Consider the following 14,414-nt stretch of genomic DNA (forward strand, 5'->3'; position numbering starts at 1 on the left):
TATCCCTCCCCATCTTCCTTCTCCTCTTTATCAGTCGCTCTCCGTCTCCAAATCAACAACCAGACGCTCATCAAACATCAGAGCAGCGTATCCTGTGTCAGGGGGAAATGAACAGGAGAGGCGTGAGATGAGAGAGAGAGGGAGAGAGAGGAGTAAAGGGAAGCAGAGAGAAACCAGAGCGAGGTTTGCCTGAAAAGACATCAAAGGAAATGAGGGAAAGAGATGATGTGATGAAAGAGAGGAGGAGGTGAGGAGGAAGTGATCTGTTCAGCCAGATTTTGGATGAGACAATGACAATTTGGAGCATCGTAAAGATGGACGGCAGCGAGGTGCTTCTACACATTTCTATGGATGTTTTGATGTGAAAACAGATTATGCTTCAGTTCAAACAAGTTTATTTTCAGTTCAACAAATTCTTATACATTCAGTTTCACCGAGTTGAAACGAGCCAAAACAAAAAAAGAGAAAGAAAAGGGGAGGATGAAGGAGAAATGCATGAATCAGACGTCAGCCACGTTCATTTGGAAAATGTAAACAAAGTCTGCACAGCATGGAGCTTCTGCTGCGAGAGCAAAAACAAAAGACGGCACTGGGTAAAGTCGGGTAAAGTAGCGTGGGATCATGGGAGTTGTCATCTTCACCGCCATCAGCTTCTCCCAGTTTGAATTCCTTCAGGGTCAGTGGTTCAGGAGGTTTTTACCTGCAGCTGAATTATCCTCAGAGGTTTCCTCCTCTCCACAACAAACACACCAGGGGATTAAAACCAGAAGAAACAGTGTCACAGTTACTGTCCGATTCACTCTCAAAGCTGAAAGCAGAGTAACGTCTAAACTTTGTTTAATTGTCAGTGGATTCTAACTACAAGGGGGCGTGTTTGTGCTAAAACTAAGTTGTTGTTAAAATAACATTTGTTTTCTCACTGAGGCACTAAATTAAAGTCACAGCCTTTTGAGCCTGTAGGTGTTTGACAGTCAAAATATTTTGGGTGTACTGTCTCTTTAAGGCGGCCAGGTGTCACAGGTTATCAGCTCTCTCACAGGCATCATCAGTCAAATTCAACAACACAGACTCACTGTGTGTGGCTGTATCCTCCCTCAAGTCCTCTGTGTGTGTGTGTGTGTGTGTGTGTGTGTGTGTGTGTGTGTGTGTGTGTGTGTGTGTGTGATGTCTCCTCGGTGTAGACGTCTTGTTTATCATCTTTCTCCCGTCTGTGATGTCAGATGTGATGACAATCAATCAGAGAGAGAGAGAGAGAGAGAGCTCCGTGGTGACAGAGGAGAGAGGAAGTGATGTTTATGACGGGACAGAGAATGAGAGGAAGAAGAAAAGAGGGACTGGGAGAGAGAAATACAGTGTGACAGTGAAGGAGTGAGATAGAGAGAGGACACAAAGTTAAAATCTTATTTATTGTGATTTAAATGTTGAACCACTTTATTTTTTAGAAATATTTAGAAACCATACACACAGGTGTTGTCACTTATTGAACCCCAGGACTGAGTGGGCGTGTACAGACTGTGATTGATTGACATCTCCTTCACCTTCCTGTTGTACCTGTTTGGTAACCTCATGTAATTCCCAGCACAGATCCGCCCACCTTCCACCCCACCTGAACGACTGGTGTGCAGGGTCCAGCTGGTGACGAGCGCACTGTTTCATTGTTTGATTTTTTCATTTTAATATTGATGTTTCTTGGACCAGGAAGTTGTGGGTTGTTATTATAGAGCCACAAAGTCTGCGTAGGTCATGCAATTGGGCCGGATTTGTTGCCCTAACCTTTAACAAAGTGGTAATTATAACCCAAACCAACATGTTTTTCTAACCTCTACTACTTATTTTACGTTTAAGTCCTCGACCGTGTGATTGTCTGAAAATGAAACAAATTTCTGTGAGAGCCACCATCAAAATTCAGACTTTGTCCATGTAAAATATTCAAGCTCTGTCCTTAAAAACCAGCAGCACCACAGCTAAAGACCCGGTCCAGCCGACTATCACGTAGAAACCAGACCTAAATGTTCGTTAGAACATTTCTTCACACCTGCAGTGACTCTTTCGTGACACAGTACAATGACATTCTTTGATCTGAATTGAAAGAAAAGCATGGAGGGCAGGCGGTTGGGGGGAGGGGTAGAAAAACTGTGAAGTGAAAATAAGAAAATCTAGAAAGAGTTGACAAAAGTACAGAGTGAAGATTAAATAAGAGAGAGGGAGAAAAAAGAGACGTGAGCGAGAATGAAAGGGCTTAAAAGGAGAAAGTGTAAGAGACTGGCAAAACAGAAAAAAGAAACAGAACACCGATGCAAAAAATGAAAGAAAAGCTCGTATTTGTTAGAGAGAGAATGAGATGGTGAAAGAATAAAAAAAAAAGTGATAAGAGATGATATGAAGAAAGTAAAAGAGCTTTTCCCGACGAAAGAAACGCTGCAGAGACGAGTGTGACGGGAATTAGGGGCTGGACAGAGAAGGACTTTGAAGACAAATATCTAATAACAGTATTTCAGTGGCATGTGCACTGAGACGAACTGCGATTCATCAATCACTGCTGCTCTCCTTTCAAGATCATCATTTCAAACAATAAGAAAAAAAGTGACAAAACTCCCATCAGTGAGGCGCAGATCATTTCTGCCCCCTCCCCCATCATCATGTGATTGTCCTTATAATTTGACAGTCACAGTCCACGGCGATGTGTTTTCTTCTCTTCTCCTTCCCCTGTGTTTATGCATCTTTGGTGACAACCGGCCAATTGAGAATGAAATATGGCCCAAACTATCCAATTATGTCAGAAAAAGAGGGAGCGAGCTCGTTGGAGCATGGCTAAAATCTAATCTTACTCTAATCTCTCCCAACCCCTTGGCAGGTAGCAATCGAGGATTCAAATCCTATTCTGGATATCATATTAACCCCCCCTCCACACACACACACACACACACACACACATCCCACCCAGAGCTGTCAGTTATTATCGAAACCGTAACCGTCAAATCCATCTGTGCTGCGGTAATGACTTGTCAACAGGATGTGTCCTTGCATCAGACAAACGCCTTTGTGAAAGGAAAATGGCAGCGTAGCTGAATTTGATAGCACACTGTGATTTATGTCCTGACCAATTCACAGCACAGATAAAAGAAATATATATGAAGCAATAAGAAGGAAGGTAAATGTGTGAAGAGAGGGGAAAGAAAAGCAATGGAAACAGCTGCAAGAAGAATTGTGAGGTTTATTTTTTTTCCTTAAGGTGACATGAGATGTGAAGCGTCTCAACTTCCTGCAGGAGCTGAAACTTTTCACGTCGGGAAAAGTTTGAGTCACATTAGATTCAGAAACTCAATCCGGCGAGGTTTGTCCCTCCACTCGCCCTGTATGGACAGTTTTTAGCGCTCTGCGGTCTTTGAACGTCGTGGTGCTGAGACTGAAACTGCGCTGACAGATGGACACACACAGCAGGAGACTGAAATCAATATCGTCCAACCACAAACTGTTGACAAAATGTTGACAACACATCATCACAGTGCTGCGAACAGTCAGAAACTGTTCTGGTCTAGTTCCACTTCTTTTTCTCTGCATGTTGATATCAAGGACAGATTAGTTGTTGTAGTAATAGTAGCCCTTTTTACTCTTATACTATATTCTCAAGGAACCATGAAACATCGATCTAGAAGGATGTTTATTAATGTGTGATAAAGGAGCTATTTGAATATTTTGCTGTTGCTACATCTATATCTTTCAGTAACTGCTTTGACTGTTTTTCTGCTTAACACTTTTACTTGATGATGTACAATAAGTGTCATTTATAAGTCCAAACACCAAAAAATTAAAAAGTAAAAACAAAAAATGTGATAATGAAAAACAAATTATTGGAGGTCATAATTTTAATTTGTTCACTACTTTAATTTCAACATGAGATTGCCTCGTAATCATATTAGCATGTCGCTAGCATTTACCTCAAAGCACCACTGTGCCAATAAAGCCTCACAGAGCTTCGAGCATCTAGACCTTCAGTATCATCTCAAAGCCAAGTATCAAGGGTTGCTATGACGATTCTTTGACGGCCGCAGAGGAGATTTGTAATCATTCGAGGAGCAGCCATGACACTGCAAACCCACCTGACCGCTGTGGCCTGAATAGACATCAGAGATTCAGTGGACATTACCTTCAGCTTTCTTTTCTTCTCTTTATCCGTTTCTGTCCTTCCTCTTGTCACTTCCTCCTCTCTCTGTCTCTGCTCCTTTTTCAACTCTCACCGTCTCCAATCTCCTCTCCCACCTCCCTCGCATCTGCTGTCCTCTCATCTTCTTGTCATCTTCTTCAGCTTCACCTTGCCCTCACCTCCCCTTCACCCAGCTCCTCTTTTACTTGCCTCATTTACTTTGATCTTTCTTTTTTTTCCTGTCCCTACTTCACCTCTCCTTCTCACTGCTCTTTCTCATCTTTCTTTTTGCTCTCCTCACATGTTGTCCTCCTGTCCTGTTTCATTTTCATTTTGCTCACTTCTTTCATAATTATCTCTGATGCTAATCTTCACTCTGATCTCTGATTATGCAATATACAAAAACAGGAATTCAGGCCCTGAAAACCGCCACATTCCTGATAAAAAAAATAAAATAAAAGGCATCATTACATCACTACAAAAAGAGATCACTAAAGGTGGACTGAGCACCTCTGAGCATTATCACGACAAGAAAGAAAAAGCGAGAAAGAACCACCGAGCACACAATGAACGGGTTGCAAATTAAGATACCATCTCTGCGCCCTTTCTTTTCATCCTCTTCCTCCCCTTTCCTTTCTGTCCCCTCTAATGTCACAGTCACTCTTCTCTTTTTCCTCCACTCTACCCTTGTCATCCTCCACACCTTCATCTTACACCTATCTCAGTAATTGAGAGGATGGTCTGTTCCCCAGCAGAAATGTCCAGGGCGTCCGCTGGGACGTTCACAAAGCCCCGCGAAGCAATCAGCTTCACTCGTATCGGCCGAGATTGCCATTTAACCTATGATTTGCTGCGTGGCACGACGGGAGCCCATTTCAACTCTCCATAGCTTATATATTTATAATGCCAAACTGTTCTGACCACTGTGTTCACACGGTGCGAAAAATGGTGGCAAATGATTTAAAGGAGCCGTCCAAGGACAAAGGAGTCACATGCAGAGGAAAGGGAAAGTACGAAAGCTGCCCACGCGCTCCAGACAGCAAGTTTACTATTTCTGTCGTGTCAAAAACCTCCAATCATTTCCGTTATTATCTGAAGGCGGCCGATATGAGGAGGAAGCGTGAAAAGTTATTAACCTTTGATCCCAGTTGTAGATATGAAGCGCTGCCAACAAAAGAGAAAGGATAAGAGGATGTACAACAGTGGAATAGAAAACAAGAAAGAGAACAAGATGGAACTTTATTGATCGCTATGGGGAAATGAGGTTGTGGCGGCCATAAAAGTAATAGGTGACAACGGACGAAACAAAAATAGACGGTGGAATATGATAATAAAACAGGCAGACATAAAGTGGAATTACTTAAATATATTACAACAACAGTAATGAGTAAGATTACTTCATCCCATGCATTCTTCACTTTTAAAATTCGGTGACAGTTTCTTTGTTAAAGCTAGATTTTCATGAAATATGAAAAACTGTTTATATTAGAATAAGATAGAAATAAAAGAAAAACAAATATTGAAAAAATGAGACAAAATTGGAAGGGAAAGGAAAGGAAATGAGGAAAGATGAGAGGAAATGAAAGTAACATAACCACGGAGAGAAATATTTCATTGCTTGACTCCCTGAGGAGAAGTGAGGATGAAAGAGGTGGGAGGCCTTAAGGAGGACTGATGCAGATGTGAGTTGTTTTATTTTATTTCCACAAACACTGGAAACCTCTGAGTTCTTGTCTATATTGGAGAAAATTCTTCCTCTTTGTCCCCACACATGTTATTTCTTTGTAGGGGTGAAGAACCTAGAGCCACCAAATTTGATCACAGGACAAATATCAGTTGTAATTGTATCCTGTCATTTTCTTCAGAACCCTTTGACCTACAACCATCAAATTTTGGTCCTGTTGTTCTATGAGTCCTCTCAAAGTTTCAAGGTGTTATTCCACTCCTTAGGGATTGTGGGTGCTTGAAGGTCACTCTTACCAGCCCTCAGTCAAATACATTTCATTGTGTTGAACCGACTTAATTTCCTTCTTTTGGCGTACTTGAAGTGGATCTAGAAACACCAACTCCGGTCCTGAGGAAACCGTTTTTTTAGCCAACAAATTTTACAGGTTCCTATCCCTCTTCGAAGGGTCAAAGCATATCTGACAGATGAACCATAGTTACGTTCGATTGTTAGGCAACCTTTAGTGGTAGTGTAAGACAGCATCAGTCTATTCAGCAAATGCCCCAAAAGGACATATGTTTATGTTCAAGTGACAAAGCTCTCTAATGGTCGTGATAATCATGTCGGGATGTGTCTGGGCCAAGTCACAGAAAGAGTTCAAGGCACTACAATCACTAAATCTGACATATTTATCATTTCAATGTGCATCCAAGAAAAGTTGAATTGAGGCCAACTGGACTTGGTTATAGATACTTGAAGACCTTTCACCTCTCCACCTCCAAGATGCTCCTTCAGAAGAAGCCGTAAAGTATCTACAACCAATGATAAAGCCTCTTGGATGAGAGGTGAAACACCTTAAAATATCTACTACCAATGAAGAAGCCTCTTGGATGAGAGGTGAAACACCTTCAAGTATCTACTACCAATGAAGAAGAAATGATTTCCAGTATCTACAGTTAAGTCCAGTTGCTCATGATTCAACTTTTCTTGGATAACCATGACAGACATTTCAATGTTACACTTCCATCCCAGTATAAAGACCTGGTGACATGAGAAAGTGACACTGCCACTAAAGTTGATGAGGATGTACAGGAGGTCAAGGCAATGCAGAAAATTGGATTATTGGATGCTTTAAGATGTACGAGCAGTCGAGAGGTTGTTGTTCTCTGGCCATCAAATTCAGAGTCAGTCTGAAGACTTTCAGTATTCCCCCCACAACGTCCACAGGATCAATTTTTACTCCCTTGTTTTGCAAAGTGTAAGATTAAAGTCTCATCTGTGCTCACTTAATGTCCAGATACAAGAGTTTTAAATTGCACTGGCTCTAATCTGCTTTTATTTGCCCTCTGGGGGCATCAGTTAGCAAGAATACTAATAGATAGTGTCAGCACTGTTGATGGAGGTTGAAACACAGAAACTAAAACTGGCTCATGCAGTTAATAATTGGTCTGATGTGTTTAGAGGGAAAGATGCTTGAAAATCTGACTGTTGCAAATCAATCCAGTTTAATTGTGCACTTGTTTTAAATTGTCTTATAAAGACTGAACACAGCGTTGAAAATCAAACAACCACAATGACGAGGCTTTAGATAGCTTAATATATATTTAATTTATCAGTGTATTACAAACACGGTAATTAATACATGTTGAGGCTTAACCCTCTGTGAGCAAAGAGCAAAGGTTTAATGCGTAAGAGATTAAAGTTTTAATTTGGAAATTTGCTCTCTCTCGTAATCAGTGGACGCTTTTTGTCTCTGTCTGCCATTTCCTCCCTCCTGTCCTTTATACTGCTCAAGCAGCTTATCCTTAACAACAACCTATAATGTTGTTCAAACTGATTCGCTGTCAATCCAACTCTCACCGGGCCCTTTGAAAGAAAAGCTGTAGGGATCGGCCACTGAAGGTTCACAACAAACTTTACTGTATAGGGGGTTTAAAACTCAAATGACCTGGGTGCCAGTAGTCAGGTAGTTTTCTCCCAGGAGCGCTGTTAAAACACTGAGATTTTTTAAAACTATAAACACTCTGACAGTGTCCAGCTGGTGTCTCCCTCCCCCCTGAGTGATGCCACTTGAGACTGTTATCCTTGAGAACTGCAGCTTCCTTCATGAAGCCTGTCTCGGCTCCAACTCAACATTTTGTGGTCAGCTGCACTAAATTTACTCTAAGTGCTGTTTGATCAGAGCTAAAGTGTTGATTTAAAATGAGAAATTATTACGTCGTATCGTATCATTATCCAAGAGACTCTTGTGTTTCTGTGTGTGAGGAAGAAAATTGTGGAATGGGGAATTTATAGCAAGGGGCATCTGTGTCCGTCCTTTAACTTTTCAACAACAAGGGACATCTTAACCTGTTATTGTAGGTAATCCATCTATGGCAAACACACAAAAAAAAAACCCGCACAGAGATGCCTCCGCTGTTTAATTTGTGTATCAACTTTCTAGCTTGAGATAAGAGATCAGTAGATAGGGCATTCATACACGTACATCGACCCAGAACACAAGAGCTGATGATATCTGTGCATATAAACAGGACCTTTAATAGCTGCTGCTCATTCAGAACAAAAGCTCACAGTCCTCCAGCTGAATACAGTGTGTGTGTGATATCAATGAAAACCCTGCGGAGAAAATATCACGTATTTTATGCACAACCGCCGTGGTGACAGGAAGACAGGAAGTCTACAGAGACCTCCTCCGCAAGTCTGGATCCAGTGAAGCATTCTGACACCTTTGCTGCTTCCTGTTAAGATCGGCTTGTGGCTCTGAGTGGTTTTGTCAAGATGTGAAGAGGAGTGGGCTGATTTTTAATCCTCACACTGAAATTTGTAAGCAGCCTCAGCACACAGGTGGGCCGCAGTGTTCAAGTGTCAGATCCACTCAGTTTACACTCCAGTCCTGGTGGTGGCCCTTGAAATGTGGGTGTGCTTCCATCTTTGTGAGCACCAATTTGGGTTTTAAATGCTGAGATTGGGTTGGAGGCACTTTGTCTGCCCTGTTAATTATCATCCAATAAAAGAACTGCGAAATATATTTATCAGGTATTTCTGTTGAGGTGATCAGCAATCATGGGTGTACCGGAAACCAACCTGTTGACGGAAACTTTACAGAACTGTGTCTGTTACCGTACTTAAAAAGTGTTCATACTGTTACTGGTGAAAGTGATAAATATCTCCGCTGTGGTTTATACGCTGTCAAGATGACCGATTTCTAAAACATGCTAGTAAACAGAAAGCTTCAGACTCGTGACTTTAATTTGACAATCTTGTTAGATTTTAATTAGACTGTCTGACATAAATCAAATCAAAATAAAAAACGTTTTTCTACTGAGGATCATTATAAAGAAATGGGTGGGCGGGTGTATTCACAGCTTAAACTTCTATCTTATATTGTTTCCTCTCTTTTGTTTTTAACAATCTGCCCTCTCACTCAGCCAAACATCGATCACTAACAGAGCTGCTCCGCCTGTGTCTGTTCCCAGGCTGGAGTCTCCCACTCGCTCCCTGCTGATGGAGGCTCCTAAAGGCATCCAGATCCTGGCCGAGGCCGGAGACATCCAGGCCATCTGCAGGAACGAGCTGCGACTGGAGTCCAAAGACGGAGAGGTGCGTGAGCCAACAGCACAAATCCACATACTGTTAATTCTGGTTTCTGGTCCAACTTGGGTCTTAATAATAACATTGTGCTGCCTGAAAACTGCTGAATTCTGGCAAAACTAAGAAAGTTGTCTCATGGGTGAAGAGACATGAACAGTCCGATCAATCAGACAGATGACAAACCAGATGGTGGGCAAATGTATGTGAAAGAGAAAATAAATAAAAGTGCTAAAATTATTAACAAAGGCATCACAGTTTACTGCCTGCATCCTGCTTCCGATCTGAGCTGCCTTACTGCTATATACACAATATACACTCTTTAGTCTCAAGGGCTTTAAAACTGAAGCCACATTCACCCATTCATTCATACAGCGTTTTCTACAGGAGCCGGGAATCGAACCACCGTCCTTCCGATCATTGGACGACGCGCTCCGCCTCCTGATGTGTTATAGCAGGAAAAGCACATTGTGTCTTACTCCGACAGGTCGAACTGTGTGCTGTCTCATCACTTACTTACATAGCAGTAACATTTTGAAGGAAGGATGTAATCATCTTTTTAAATGATAGCTAATTAACACCACCAGTCTTAGAGCTTAAATACAGTCTACATTGTGTTTCAATCAAACCCTTCATTAAGTTGTTTATTTGAGTGGTGACGAGCTAAAACATCCTGTTTCATTCAAGAAAAACAAACGAGCTTCGGAAATTATTTCCTGTGTTAAATTCAGTCCTGTTCCTTCAGACGAGCTTCCTGCCCGAAGATGAAAACCTCCCACTCTGAAATGAACTTTTCTTGTCTTCGGGCCATAATGGCTGATGGGGGCGCCTCCATCTTAATTCAGTGTTCGTCCTGTCCAGACTTATTTTTAGCAAACAACAATCCAGACAATAGTTAGCTCCCTCAGCCAACACGGACAAGCATTTTGCTATTGGCTGGTGGCAATTTCCCACATACTGGCCGTCCACCAGAATCTGTTATAGCCTCTCAAAGGTTGATTGTTTTTCCTCTTTCACATGCTTTCTATAACAACTCTGCCATCCATCTTTTCCTTCCTCCCAGTTTCCCGTCCTTTCCTTTCTCCATCCTCCTCCTTCCTCTGACCTCTTTCTGTCTTCAACTTTGCTTATTTACCATCTTTTTTTTCTCTTTTTTTCCCCATTTGCTCATCCACTCCTCATCCTCACGCTGCCTCTTTTTCCATCTTTCATCCCTTCCTCCCTGCTCCTAAATTCCTCCAACCATCCCCTGATTCGTTACACACATCAGTCCTCGCATTCATCACGGTCGGCTGCGCTGATAAAAGGATTTCCCTCCTTAGGTTGCACCAGTCGTGTCATGTCAGATCTGTTAAAATCAACGGAGGATTAGGGAGAAGAAAGTGTTTAAAAGTTTCCCACAAAAACAGTTTCATACATTAAGACAGGCTGCTGATATGAGATGGGTGACGAGAGAGAGAGAGAGGGAGAGAGAGAGAGAGGCTGTTTCAGGAAGGTGCCCTTGGATTCAGTTTAGTCCAATTAAAAGTAACCACAGTAGTGGTCTGAAGCCACGCCTGCATCACATCCTCTTGCAGTTTTCACGGGTGTGTGGTCGAAAATGAGGCTGTTGAACTCACGATGGTCAATTCATATAATTAGAATCACGGTCTCACACTCCATTAGTGTTGCAAATGTCCATTTGTCAAACCTCTGTCTTACACACACACACACACACACACACTCTGCACTGCCACTGCAATTACAGAAAGGTTTTGGTCATTAGACGCCCACAAACCACACAAGGCCGATACAGAAATAGACTCATACACACTAGACGGTGAAACAGTGTGGATTCCTGAAGCCGCTCAGTCACGTAACTTCACCCGCTCTAACAATCTAACAACAGCAGGAAAGTGAATTTTAAGAGAGAACAATGCACCGAGCGAAGGCTGTGTTTGTGTCACGCTCGGCTGCACAGATAAACGGATTTCCCTCCTTAGGTTGCACCACTTCAATGCAAACAAAAAAAAAAAGATACTAGCAATTATATTAGAGGGGAGCCCAAACACACTGGGTGTGTAAAATCTTGCTGGTTTGCCAAAGAAGGAAGCTTTTAGGTTACTTTATGGACAGCTGCCACCTGACTTGTTGCACACTGAACGGTCGCTGACGAAGGTGAAACTGATGAACTTTATGGATGGTCCTCCCATGATCGCCAAAGCTTCAGCCCTTCTAACCAGCCGGTACCTGTCTGCTTCAGGAGAGCCCCGAGCCCAGCCAGGCCGAAAACGACCTCCTTCGTCAGCTTGACAGCTTCCCTCACCACCAGCGGGTTCACGGGTTGCTACCACCACAGGTACAGATGACCCTCCAACCACAGCTGCTGACAGCCACGTCCACATGGAGGCTTCTCAGATCCCATGTCCCCAACCTTCCCCTGACGGACAGGGGCCCTCAGCCAGACGTTCCCAGTTCACCATCACTACACATTTAGGTTTACTGGGCCGCCTCCCTCGCCATCTGATCGCCAGGGATCAGCACACCCAGGTCCCTGACCACGCCTGCCGCCCGGCTTACGATGCACCTCAACCTGATTGCCTACCCCAGCGAGTGGTGAACCCACAGTGTGGTGGCTCCATGTAATTTCGTTGGGCTTTGCCTTTCCCTCAGGTAAGCTCCCCTCCCTGGCCTGGCTCCAGAAAGGTGTCCAGATTTCCCTAATCTGGGCAAGGTGACACAGTCCTGAAGTTTGCCTTTCATCTGATTTTTAGTTCCCCTGGGACCAATTAGAGAGACCCTACCACGGGGCGTACACAGCTCCCAGGATCACTGAGACACACAAACCCCTCTGCCACGTGAAGCTGGCGAGTCCCAGAGGAGTATTTGCATCACCACCTACGTAAAAACTGAAATCAATGAGTTTTACCTTTACCTGCCAAAGGCATGTGTACTTTTGCCCTTCACACTCACACACTCGCTCTCTCCGCTCTCCACACACGGAGATCATCCGCCCACACGCTCTCTTACACACAGGTCCTCTCAGTGTTTCACATGGTCCACCCCTCGTGGTGAAAGATTTGTTCAACAGCAGCTGTCTGAGGAACTCAGCTGAGACTCTGCTTTAAAAGTGTTCCAGGTCATTTGATGGCGATGCCTCCCCAAGGCGCCCAGTAATGGCTCCTTTACCTTTTTTATAGCTGGAGAGCTCCTCCTCCCCTCGGCCAATGAAACACCAGCTCCGTATGAGCCCCGGGAGGCCGGGAGGGAGGAGTGGAGGGGAGGGCAGAGAGATGGGATTCATGCAGCAGTGGTTTGTGTCTGTGCACAGGTAGAAAGTCACTTTGTTCCAATCAGTGTGAGGTTGAGGGGAGTGAAATCAGTGGGTGAGTGGCTGTGTGTGGGTGTCTTTTTCTCAGGGTGGCTGAAGGAATCGCCTGGAGTTTTACTTTCTTTTTATTTCTCAGGAGTCGAGAGGAAAGACCTGGGAACCAGCAGAGAGTGAACTATTTTCTGCTTAGCTGGACAGGGTTTTTCTTTGTTGTCTGTCATTCTGTTTTTCTGTCTGTCAGCAGAGTATCTCAAAACATCGTAAATTAATTTCTAAGGATCTTTGGGGTCAAACAAAGCACCTGGCTGAAAGGCGTACAATTTCTCACCACATTAAGGTGACACAATCGTAACTTGTGTGAGATTAACTGTTAATTCATACTGATATCAATAACAGGAAAACTGCCTTGAAGATTTTGAATTACAATTTGAATATAGGTGTATTTCATATGTAATCTCTTTTACAGTCATGATCGTGAATGTTTGTTTGACGCTTGGACGTGGTAGTGTGTAACTGTTACATACGACTTAACAAGAACTTGACTTTCTCCATTCAGTAAAAGTCATCTGAACATAGTTACAGTGATGATCTAGACTTTGGAGAGCCCCTGGCAAAGAAGCCCATCGAAGAAACCAATAGATGACGCAACGCAAACCTTTCTTACATCCGGACCAATTTGCCGTCGGTACTACAGATCTCGCTTTATATGCAAGTGACTGTGCAGCAGTTTGGAGCCACAGGTGCCATTTCTGTGAGTCCGATTTTGTGAGAGTCTAAGTCTTGGAAAAAGAAATAAAAGCGAAGTTTAGAAAAGCAGGTGAAGAGATTTGATTTGAGAGCAATTACAGCGAAGAGACGACAAGAGGAAAGGAAGGAAAAGATGTTTTTTATCCTATAACGAGTGATTCCTCTGCTCTGAATGAAAAGTGAGAATCATGAATATATGGAGGTCGAATACACCGTGCGGTACGAGGACAGGTAGAGGCAGGACGCTCAGAAGTTTGTTGAGGAGTGACTCGGGTGATTTTAGGGAGATTAAAGACGAGTTAAGCTGCAGCTGGTTCTCTGCCAGATGTTTCACATCCAGACTATGGACAGAAGAGTCCCGTCCAGCTGGTCTCAGTCCAAACATCTTAATGCAGATCAACTATAAACTCTACTTAACTTAGAAGTGTCCTTTAAATAGTCTTAGCACAGAGTTATGAAAGCCTGAACCTTCACAGTGCAGTCTCAAGTATCCAGCTTACTGTTCAGGAACTCATTAGCCGAGTTAGCTTAGTGCACATTAAACTGCAGTGTCTTGTTTTCTATGTTAAAGGAGCTATTTATAAGTTTTGCTATTGCTACATGGCTAACTTTAGCATTAGCAGCTGTTTACTTACCAGTTCTAGAAGAAACGTTCAACATCAAACCTCCTTCCTTTACTCACCAGCAGCTGTTTCCAGTTTTAACTCCTGTCTCTATCATGTCTTCTGCTGAAGTTAGCACGCTAACCAGCTAGCCCCGGCCCAGATAGCGACTCGCTGTAGCCTCCAGTCTGCCCTGAAGACGTGGCGCTGCTCAGAGGACGTGTTATAACCTGTACAGATATGTGTATGCACCTGCTTCTTGTACGTTGAGGGTCTTTGTTTAACAACTCAGACTCAGACTGATGTCAAAACAAGAAACTCCACATCTCTGTTATTTCCCTCCAGTTTCTCTCTTTC

The 14,414-nt window shown here is 43.1% G+C and overlaps 1 protein-coding gene across 4 annotated transcripts in view; it reads left to right on the forward strand.

Annotated features, from left to right (window-relative positions):
- sgcd (sarcoglycan, delta (dystrophin-associated glycoprotein)) overlaps positions 1-14,414 on the forward strand; it is a 280,685-nt gene that overhangs the window by 256,903 nt on the left and 9,368 nt on the right. For 3 of the 4 annotated variants that reach the window (XM_056397027.1, XM_056397028.1, XM_056397026.1), the window contains one exon: positions 9,239-9,410. In XM_056397027.1, coding sequence (XP_056253002.1) covers positions 9,239-9,410 — 172 coding nt within the window. The remainder of the gene's footprint in view (positions 1-9,238; positions 9,411-14,414) is intronic. The other variant, XM_056397029.1, reaches the window with a different exon arrangement.

This window comes from Seriola aureovittata, chromosome 15 (genome assembly GCF_021018895.1).
Source record: "Seriola aureovittata isolate HTS-2021-v1 ecotype China chromosome 15, ASM2101889v1, whole genome shotgun sequence".
In the NCBI taxonomy this organism is placed as follows: domain Eukaryota; kingdom Metazoa; phylum Chordata; class Actinopteri; order Carangiformes; family Carangidae; genus Seriola; species Seriola aureovittata.